Source organism: Lycium ferocissimum, chromosome 3, assembly GCF_029784015.1.
Source record: "Lycium ferocissimum isolate CSIRO_LF1 chromosome 3, AGI_CSIRO_Lferr_CH_V1, whole genome shotgun sequence".
Taxonomy (NCBI): Eukaryota; Viridiplantae; Streptophyta; class Magnoliopsida; order Solanales; family Solanaceae; genus Lycium; species Lycium ferocissimum.
Window position 1 is genome coordinate 51,332,428 of NC_081344.1, and position 11,372 is coordinate 51,343,799.

Sequence of the window (11,372 nt, forward strand, 5' to 3'; positions counted from 1 at the left end):
GGGTGGTATATAATGACGTTATTGTAGATCTTGGGAAGCCCGAGACTTTAAGTTTGGATTAGCTTAGGAAGCGGACGAGGTATGTAAAGCCTAACCTTTCCTTCTTTTGGCATGTCTTAGTTGTAGGTAAGCTATGATACGAGCCTCGGGGTAACTCTATTCTTACGATCCGAGCATGTCTACGATTCTTATTCACTTCTTGACTTTCGCATTCTTAATATGGTTGTACTATGGTTCTTGTGTCTTTTGTATGATTGGATAATAAATGTTGCATAAAGAATTTTGTTCTTAAAGGATTCTCAGATCTACGAACGACCGTAACTTTCATAGACGGGCTCGGATCGCTTCGAAACGTTCGTAGAAGATTCTATAACGAATAATATCTCCAACTTTCATAGGCGGGCTCGGATTGGTTTGATACTTGTCCGTGGGCCCCCGAGACTTTTCTATGTTTGGTTCTAACGGCTTTCTGAAAGAACTTAATGTGACTATCGTCTTAACCCCCGAGTATGATTACTTACTTGTCTTGTGAGTCTGTAATGATGATTTTTATGCATATGGTTACTCACGACTCTGCTCGTGCATCCTTTTGTATCTTTCGCCGAGTCCCGGGCCGGTTATGTTATCATGCGCACTATGTTATATTCCGGAGTATGATGTGTTATGGTTCGCCGAGTGCCTCATGGGGGCCGGTTCGTATATATAATCCGTGTTATGATGTGTTATGGCGTTATGATGTGTTATGGGATATGTCGGGTTACGGAGATATGAAATCTTAAGGAGTATGATGTGTTATGGCGCCAATGACGGGTGGGCGACCATATTCCCTGAGCCCCATGCATGATTTGTGTTTTAAAAGTAAATATTTTGGTATTCTGGATATTGTGCTTATTTACTGTACTTCTTGTTCCGGTTATGATCCTGTTTACTGTATTTCATGCTTTGCATACTCGGTACATATTCCGTACCGACCCCTTTTTTTCGGGAGCGTTTCATGCCCGCGAGCGTACGCCCACTTTGGTGATCCGCCAGCTTAGGACACCTATTCTGCTATCTTGGAGTGCTCCTTTATTCCGGAGCCTATATTTTGGTACATACTCTTCCGATGTGTATGCATATGTTTATTCAGGGGTACGGCGAGGCCCTGTCCCGTCATATGATTCTGTTGTTACTCTTAGAGGTCTGTAGACATATATGTGGGTTGTGCCTATTACTATTCAGCTGTGTTCGTATGATTTGTGTTTTGGGCGGTCCCATTCGCCGTGGCAGCCTTGTCGGCTCGCGTTTGTATATATTTTGGGATGTTGTGCCTTATGATAGCCTTGCTGGCTTCTGTGATATATATATATTTGTGCATGCGACAATTTGGAGACTACGTATGAACTTTGTAGATGTGTAAGTATTTGTGCGCTGGTTCTGATTATTGAGTGTGTTTGGGTGCCCAGCTCGGGCACTAGTCACGGCCTACGGGGTTGGGTCGTGACACTAAGTCTCGGGCTTCCCAAGAGCTACAACAACGTCAAGAGATACCAAACATTAGCTATAGGTACTTAGGAATCCAACCCTAAGCTAGCACTTCACTTCTAGAAATTCGAACAACATTTCCTTTATAAATTGGACAACCCCAAAAAATCCAATCCAGCTAAATTATCAACAACAACAAGAACCATCTCATATAAGCCTCTTTAAACTCAAAGCATTAACTCCCAAGGATATACACCAAAACAGCCCGGTATACGCTTTGTATATGATATCTTCATACACTTTATTCTCCCAAATTCAAGAACAACAGCTTATCAACAACATCAACAACAATATCAACAATTATTTTATATCAATATCCAACTAATTCTATCCATTTAATCATACCAAAACAGCCGCCAAGTCATTTGATATCAAAAAATTATAACCGAACTTTCAACGTCATTTTCTCTATTCTAACCCGTCAAATCTATCAATGATCATGGTAAGAATATTATTAATATCTTAAACATACCTTATATGAGCAGCCACCACGAAATTCAATTTTTAGCTTAAAACGACGACGACAACTCATACTACACTTTATCCTTCACGAGCCTCGCGATTCGGGGCATCGAACTTGATTGAACCCTTGCTTTATCTCTCTAAACTCCCCTCACTCTCTCTCTACCATGTTCTGGACTTTTTGATATTAAATGAGGATGATAAGGGTTAAAACATCCCTTAAATAGGAAGGGAAGTGGGCCTGACCCGACTTAGAGTCGGGTTGGGCCGAGCCCACTGCCCAGCTTGACCTTTCTGTCTTAAAATGTCCATAACTTTTTATACCTATGTCATGTGAAGGCCCACAACCTATGGTTAGAAATATAATTCAATTATCTACAAATTTTATGTTTAAAGTTTTCCTAAATTGCCAAATAATGATGGGGTTATGGCCTCCCGAATTCATATCACCCGAAAACGTAACTTAAAAACATCTTTTTTGAGAGCTTCCACTTGGATTTGGCTCATATCCTTCTTGAGTTGTGTTTAACTTCACATATATTGTCCATATAAATTTTATAAAAACCCCATCATGTGGTCCCCACCTCAGCTTATGGTTACGAGGGCTATATCTTTTAACGTATCATTCCAATCATACTGTACGAATTCCAAATATCATACTCATGCTATCCTCATGCTAATACAGTAGAATTTCATCCTTTATACTTGTAATATTTGCTCCTCCTTGAGCTCATATTAAGCCATCTAAAGCCTTAGTAACGCGAAATGTTCTGGGGAGTAACATCATGTAGGTTACCTCGAGATTTGAGCAACGTCATTTGGACTGACTAAGGCCCCATCAGTATTATGGGCTTGATGAGTAAGTGTGTATATACTCCTCCGAAACTTATTTGTAACAGTGTTCCTAGATGATTTTTGGGTTACTCTTGCTCAAAGTCAGAGCATGTTATTCGTTACGTGTAGACCTATAATTCTTGGGATCAGGAATTGTCGGTTCAGAAGTTTTTCCAAATCAAACGGTATAGTGCTTCTAAGGTTCGAATAAAGGAGAGTTGAAGCTATACAGAATTGCCCAAGGGCTAGAAAACTCATAGAAGTCGGTGATTTCTTGGACTTAGCAAGTTATTATTGGAATCTTGTGAAGGATTTTTTTTCCACGTTTTGTGCCACTGATAAACTGGCCAAGGAAACAGCCAGACTCCAGAGGACTGATAATTGTAAGCCTAAGTTTCCAGAAGATGAGTAACAAGTGAAGTTTCAGCATCAAGTGTAACATTCCTAAAGGGACCAGATAGCCATATCACGCGTTATGATGATTCAAGCACTGAGCTAAGTTATGGATTGATATAGCGTGGTGAGATTATAGCTCATGCCTCAGGATAGCTGTAAAGGTACAGGAAGAATCATTCGACCCATGCTTTTAAGCTAGCTATAGTTATGGGCACAGGAAAGGATATATTGGGGTAGCGTCGATATTAATTATATAAGTACACTAAGAGGTTGTAGTGCACCCTTAAGCAAAGATGGTTAAGTTACAACAAGGTCAATAAATAGAATGATCGAAAGACTCCGATGATTGGGAAGTCAATGGAAGCAAAGAAAATCGTTAATGTTCGAGCCATAGATCTAGAGTCACTCAGTTTATGTTAAGATAAAGAGGAAATGTTGAGGACTTGTGAGTTCAGTAGTTCGCCAATATCAGAATTGATTAGTAAACTAAGATCATGGCAGCTATCTGGGGCATAGCCTTATTAAGTCAAGGAAAAATAGTTCGTTGAATTTGATGTCAGCTCATTATAGGATTACGGATCCTCAAGGGAGGAGCTACCTTTATACATCCTACGGACTGTGATAAGATTCAACCTAAGGAAACTCTAAGAATTAAACAAAAATAAAGGAAAACAAAAGATAGATGAAGAATTGGGGATTAAAGAGAATAGAGGATAGATACTTGACCGAATTAGTAATGAATCCTATAGGCAAATCTAAGTATATGAAACTTAGACCCTCCTATTGTGAATTAAACTAAAAGAACCAAAGCAATTTGAATCAATTAGAAGGCTCAATTAGAAACCACAAATGAGCAATCTAGATGAATTCAATGGATAAGAAAATTCACTTTGCAACAATGAAATCACACTTAGTGTAGGTAACCAAACAATCTATCTATTAAATAAATTCTCTCAATATTTGAGTTCACACAATATTCAAGCTAAATATTCCAAATGGATGAAAAGAACTATTTATACTAATGCCTATTACACCAAAAGGCCCTAAAGTGGCTCTTTTGCAAAAATACCCACATGGGTCTTCAATTGTATCCAAAGCCTCATAGCTTGCAATTATTACCTCCAATTGCCATTCTAACCCCATAACTTGCAAGTATGACCTCTAATTGCAATCTTAGCCCCATAGTTGCACTTTTAGCCATTTTGCATTTCTAGCAACTTTGCAACTCTTCCAATGCCAACTCCCAAACGTTGTAAATCTGCGAAGTCTTCTCTCCAATCTCCAAGGCATCCTTTTTCATGAACAAGGCTTGCAACTCTTGAAGTTGTCTTGCTTGACTTCTTGTGAAAGGCCTTGTGCTTATTGGGTTTGTATCATCCTCCCCTTCTTGGAGAAGATTCGTCCTCGAATCTAAGGGCATACCTACAACACAAGAGGAAAGATCACTCACATTGAAAACATTATGAACATTATACTCACTTGGCAAGTCAATCTTGTAGGCATTGTCATTGATCTTTTCAAGCACTTTGAATGGCCCATCTCCCCTTGGGCTCAATTTCCCTTTTCGCATTTGCGGGAACCTTTCTTTTTGAAAGTGAACTCATACCCAATCATTGGGTTGGAAGTACACCTTTCTTCTCCCATGATTTTTTCTCTTGGCTACCTTGGTGTTGACCTTTTCAATGCTCTCCTTTACCTTGGCATGGATTTTCATCATTTCGGCTGCCCTTTGCTTTGCATCTAAACTCACAACAACATCACTAGCCAAAAGGGTTAAGGTTAAAGGAATCAAAAGGTTAAAGTCATAACATACTTCAAATGGTGTCATGCCGATAGAGGAATGGAGGGACCGATTGTAAGCAAACTCAATCAAAGGTAAACGGTCCTCCCAAGAAGTGGGCTTTCCTCTAATCATACATCTAAGCATACTCCCTAGAGTCCTATTCACTACTTCAGTTTGACCATCTGTTTGAGGGTGGCAAGAAGTAGAGAACATGAGCTTGGTACCAAGTGTACCCCAAAGACTCTTCTAAAAGTGACTAAGAAACATAGAATCCCTATCACTAACAATAGTGCGGGGAACTCTATGCAACTTAAGAACATGATTCACAAACAAGGATGCTACATGAGATGCATCATCATATTTATGGCATGGTATAAAATGAGACATTTTTGAGAACCTATCTACCACAACAAAAATGCTATCATGACCGCTTTTGGTTCTTGGAAGACCCAACACAAAATGCATAGAAATGTCTATCCAAGGCCCAATAGGAACAGGAAGGGAAGTATACATACCTTGGGGCCAAGTCTTGGACTTGGCTTGCTTGCATTCCAAACATTGACCACATAGTTTTTCAACATCATGTCACATCTTGGGCCAATAGAATTGCTCACCCAACATATCAAGTGTCGTGGCCACTCCAAAATGGCCCATCATTCCACCACTATGTGCTTCCTTGACGAACAACTCTCTCCATGAGCTCATTGGGACACAAACTCTACCATCTTTAAATAGTAACCCATCAACAAGTTGGAACCTATTAACCCTCCTCCCTTAGGCCAACTCCTCACAAATTGCCTTAAAGTCGGGATCTTGAGAATAGAATCCCTTAAGGCTTTCAAATCCCATCATCCTAGTGTTATATCCCGTGTTTTTGCATATTCGGAAGTTTCGAAATAATTGCGACTTGTAAGGAGTAAGGACATATTTTGGTTTTATTTAGCATATAAGCTGTTCATGAGAAGTATTGACGCGAAAACATCGGAGAAGGCCTAGGGGAAAGTTTGGAATTTTGGAAATTAGTTCCGGGAATTTTAAAATAGGATCCATGATGAATTGGGCTAGAAAAAAATAAGAGAATTTAGGCCCAAATGTTGAGGGTGGCCGGCCAACATAGCCTTGGCCCAACCCAATTTAAATGGTCATGTGCTAAGCATGTGGCTTGTGAGTATAAGTGGATGATTCCATGCATAATCATCCATTAGAAAGTTCAAGAAAAAAAAAACAAAGAGAGGGTGAGAGTACAAAGGCCATTCGGCCGAACTCCCTTGGAAAAAAAAATTCTAGTTCTCCAACTTTGATTCAAAAATCTCTTCCTTCTTGAATTCTTGATAAGTTCAAGACGCTCTTCGACGTGGTATAATTAGTTTAGCGAAAAGACCACGTTTGCGACAAGTTGGAATTTGAAGAAAAAGGTAAGAATTCTATGTTTTTGTGTTATGGAATGGGTATATGTGTTATAGTGATTAGAGTTGCATGAAAATTATGGAATTGTTATGTGTAGTGTACAAGCCGTGTGTGTGTGTGTGTGTGTTATGGCCGTGGGGTGCTATAAAGTGAAGGAGATGGATTGAATTCATTTAGTGTATTAATTGTGTTGTTGTGTTCTTGTGGAGTAAATGTGAAAGGAGAATGGTTTAAGTTGGCATGAAAAATCCATTGTTAGGTTGTTGTAGGGAATTATATGATTTTATTCTAGTTTTATGTTAACATGGAAATGAAATTGTTAAGAAGCAAATTATGATGATTGTTGATGAAATTGGAAGATGGAAACATACTATGAATATGTAAAAGATTAAAAGTTTTGGATGCATTACGGCTTTGGTGGAAAGTTTGTATATCTTGTGAATATTTTGCAGAAATGATATGAAATATTTCCGAATTGTATTTGAATGGTTTTGGATTAGTAAATAGATATGAGAATGTTGACATGAAGTTGGAAAGGTGAAGTCGGAATGGAAGCTATAGTATTATGTTGGAAAGAAGATTAGTTGTGTTATATTGTGATTTGTAGTGATTGTTGTTGTGTTGTTGGTATTGTTGTGGGTGTTGTTGTTGATAATTATGGCCGGGTTAATTCTCGGGGATGTTGAATTTATAGGGGAAATGCTGCCGAAGTTTCGGTAGGCAAATATGGATTTAAACTTGAATTCTCAAAAGCTTGTAACTCACATTTGGTAATTATGACCAATTGTAGATTTTGGTAGAAACAAGAGTTGAGCTCGGACGAGCGTAAGACGTGAATAAGGTATGTAAAGCTTGCTCTTTCCTTCTCTTGGCATGTCCTAGGTATGTTAGGCTAAGACACGAGCTTTGGGGACGACTCTACTCCTCGGAATCCGAGCTTCATTTTGGCCCTTTTCCATTCAATAGAATTGAATTATGTTTTTCTTGTTTTGTTGAAAGAATAGCCTAAGCATCGATAATTTTCACAACTGGAACTTAATCGTCCTAAAGCTCTCGTAAGTGACTTCATAAAGTCTAATGTTCGTCGTTCACGTCCGCCACCCCGACTTGATCCGAGGTGGGCCCACAAGTCCCGAGACTTTTGTATGGCTCCATTTGACTTATTTCCATACGATAGTTAAAGGAAACGGTTAGCTAATGCTCCTAACTTCTGTAGATGGTCTAAAATTGCTTAAAAATGGTCGTAGAGGTTTTATAACGAATGAGGTTCATAACGATATTTGAAAGGCATTTAATTCTCACTACTTTGCATGTGCATATGGTTGCTAATCTTTTTATGCTAACTCGGATTTTCTTTAAACGGGTTTGTGGTTTATTAATGATTTCAAGAAAGTTGTTCTTTTTAAATAAAGAAAACATAAAGTCAATTTTCAAAACCACTCCGATGGGGGTGTGAGATTTTACTATTTAAACTTTTCTAAATGATTGGATGATTTCATGACGTGACTAAGTGCGCTATATGATATATGGCCTCGGCTGGTGCCTGAGTGAGCTGTGGCCTCAGCTTACGCCTGAGTGCGCTATGGCCTCAGCTTATGTCTGAGTGTGCTATGTACAACATGGCCTTAGTTTATGTTATGGATTTTTTTTTTAAAGGATTTCCATGCATTTGCATATTTGCATACATGCCCGGCGGGCCATTATTATATCGATTCAAAACAACCGGCCCGAAGGGGCCATTGATTGATATTGAGCGGGAAGCGGCTTCCCGAAGGGGCCATTCTTGATATCGAGCCGGAAGCGGCTGCCCGAAGGGGCTGCCCGAAGGGGCTATCATTATTTTTGCCGGAAGCGGCGCGTGTGATGTATTGTATTACTCCTTTAAAAGAGATGTTCTAGATTACATTACTTACTCTGAGAATGTTAGTTGGATTGTGATTATTTACTTAAAGCCGGTTTTGGGACTTTGTGTATTTATTTATGTTGTTTTGCTGCGAAGGCTGCAGATATCGGGTTGGTTATGATTTCTTCTTTCCTAAATTACGCGACGGTTACTACCTATTTTCGCTTTACATATTCAGTACATATTCCGTATGCGACCCCTTTCTTCGGGGGCTGTGTTTCATGCCCACAGGTCCAGGGACGCGACTCGGCGATCCAGCTACTTAGGGGGAACTCAGCACTAGGAGTCGGACAACTCCACTTGTTCCGGAGGCTGTTCCTATTTTGGTATAATTTTATGTACATATTCTGCAAGTCATACTGCTAGAAGTCTGCGAACAGCGTGGGTATTATGGGTACTATTCGGTTCTATCAGTCACTATATTGTTGTACGGAGGTAGCGGTAGCCTCTTCGGCCCGCCTTGTCCTATGCCATGTATATATTTATGTATATGTATATATGTCAGTACGTTTTAAGACGTTTTGAGTTATATATCGACTTTAGTATTTTATCTAGAATTTCAGACAAAAAAAAAATCTATTGATCGCCAATTTCGAGTGTAAGTAGCAAAGGTTGAGTTCTCAAACGGGGTAAGCCCGGTCATTTGTCATGGCCTAGGTTGGGTCGTGACACCTAGAAGTCATAGTGTTTAGCAAGACATACCTTCTAGATAATGCATCCGCCACCTCATTGTCCTTCCCTTTTTTGTAATGGATCACATAAGGGAAAGCTTCAATCAATTCTACCCATTTCGCATGCTTCTTGTTGAGCTTGGATTGGCTCTTCAAATGTTTCAAGGATTCGTGATCCGATTGTATCACAAACTCCTTATGCCACAAATAATGTTGCCAATGGGTCAAGACCCTCACAAGTGCATACAACTCCTTGTCATAAGTAGAGTAGTTCAATGATGCCCCTTTTAGCTTTTCACTAAAGTAAGCCAATGGCTTGCCTTCTTGCATCAATACTCCACCTATGCCAACCCCGAAAGCATCACACTCAACTTCAAAAGTTTTCTCAAAATTGAGTAATTGTAACAATGGTGACGAACTCAACATGGATTTCAATTCTTGAAATGCCTTCTCTTGCTCATCTCCCCAAACAAAAGGAATATCTTTCTTGATCAATTCGGTCAAGGGAGAGGCAATTGTACTAAACCCCTTTACGAAACTTCTATAGAAACTTGCCAACCCATGAAAACTCCTCACATCGGTTGCATTTTTAGGAGTTGGCCAAGTTTTAATAGACTCCACTTTTTCTTCGTCAACCTCCACACCATTTGCACTCACCACAAAACCCAAGAACACTACTTTATCAACACAAAAAGCATATTTCTTGATATTAGCAAACAACTTCTCACGCAACAAGACATCAAATACTTTTCTCAAATGGCCTACATGCTCCTCAATTGATTTGCTATACACAAGGATGTCATCAAAATAAACAACCACAAACTTGTTGATAAAGTGTTTCAAGACATGGTTCATCAACCTCATAAATGTCCTAGGTGCGTTGGTTAGTCCGAATGGCATGACAAGCCACTCATACAGGCCAAAATTAGATTTGAAGGTCGTTTTCCATTCATCACCGGGATTCATTCGTATTTGGTGATAGCCACTTCTAAGATCAATCTTTGAAAACACATTGAGCCACAAAGCTCATCCAACATGTCACCAAGCCTCGGAATGGGATGGCGATACTTTACCGTGATTTTGTTGACAGCCCTACAATCAATGCACATCCTCCAAGTGCCATCTTTCTTTAGAACAAGAATCACCGGAACGGCACACGGGCTAAGACTCTCCTTCACTAGCCCCTTTTTAAGAAGTTCATCCACTTGCCTTTGTAATTCTTTTGTTTCTTCCGGGTTGCTCCTTTAAGCCGATTTGTTGGGAATTTGGGAACCCGGCGCAAAGTCGATTTGGTGCTCAATACCCCTCAAGAGAGGTAATCCATCGGGCATTTCCGCCGGGAACAAGGCTTCATATTCCTGCAAAAGAGAAGACATACTACTAGGCAAAGTGCTAGTAGCTTGATTAGAATTTAAGAGAAGATCCTTGTTGACAAGACACACCATGAAGTGTCTCTCGTCAACTCCTTTCAAGCAATTACTTGGTTTGGCCAACAAACATTTCATGGAACCATCTTGAGATGTTCCTTCTCCACTTATGACCAACAAAGTCTCCTTCTCACTCTTCTCCTTTTCTTCCCTTTGATACTTTTCCTGAAGCTCCCTCATCACTCTATAATCCTCACTCACTTGGTAAGGGGTTAGTGGGTTAAGAATGTACTTTTTCCCCTTGACCATAAATGAGTACTTATTAGTTCTCGCACTATGTTGGGCATCAACATAAAATTGCCTTGTCTTCCAAGCAATAGATGGCAAGATTGCATGGGTACCACATCACACAAAATCTTATCTTGGTACTTGCCAATGCTAAATTTGATAATGGCTTGCTTGTTGACCCTCATTTTACCACATTCATTAAACCATTGGAGTTTATAGGGATTAGTGTGCTTGCGGGTGGGGAATTTCATACTTTCAACTAAAAATTAACTAACGGCATTCATGCAACTCCCACCATCAATGATTAATGAGCACACCTTATCCATAATTTTGCACCGTGTATGAAACAAGTTCTCCCTTTGGTCACTCTCTTCCCTAGCTAGAGCCCCCATGGCTCTTCTAGCCACAATAGCATGATTCAAGGCTTCTTCATACCTTATCTCAACCTCTTCATCGGAATCACCCTCACACTCACTTCTTTCTCCCTCTTCTTCATGACCATCCCCGCCCTCATGTTCATCATCGGTTCGATACCCATACCTCACTATTGTGATAGTCCTCCGGTTGGGACACTCACTCGTAATGTGCCCTCTCCCTTGGCATTTAAAGCATTGAATGGTAGAAGGTCGGTTATAGTTGGTGTTAGAATTGTTACCACATTTAGCTTTGTCATCACCATTGGCTTTGTAATCGAATTTGGCTTAAAGTGCTAGAGTGCTGCTCTTGGGATTATCCCA

At 39.9% G+C, this 11,372-nt stretch overlaps 1 protein-coding gene across 1 annotated transcript; it reads right to left on the minus strand.

Annotated features, from left to right (window-relative positions):
* Positions 1-10,224: 10,224 nt before the first annotated feature.
* Positions 10,225-10,656, minus strand: LOC132048903 (uncharacterized). Its single transcript, XM_059439587.1, has one exon. It carries the CDS (start codon positions 10,654-10,656, stop codon positions 10,225-10,227), a length of 432 nt encoding a protein of 143 aa, XP_059295570.1.
* Positions 10,657-11,372: the final 716 nt, after the last annotated feature.

Coding starts and splice junctions, on each gene's coding strand:
- LOC132048903 (XM_059439587.1), bottom strand. CDS start 10,656: ATGGTCAAGGGGAAAAAGTACATTCTTAACCCACTAACCCCTTACCAA.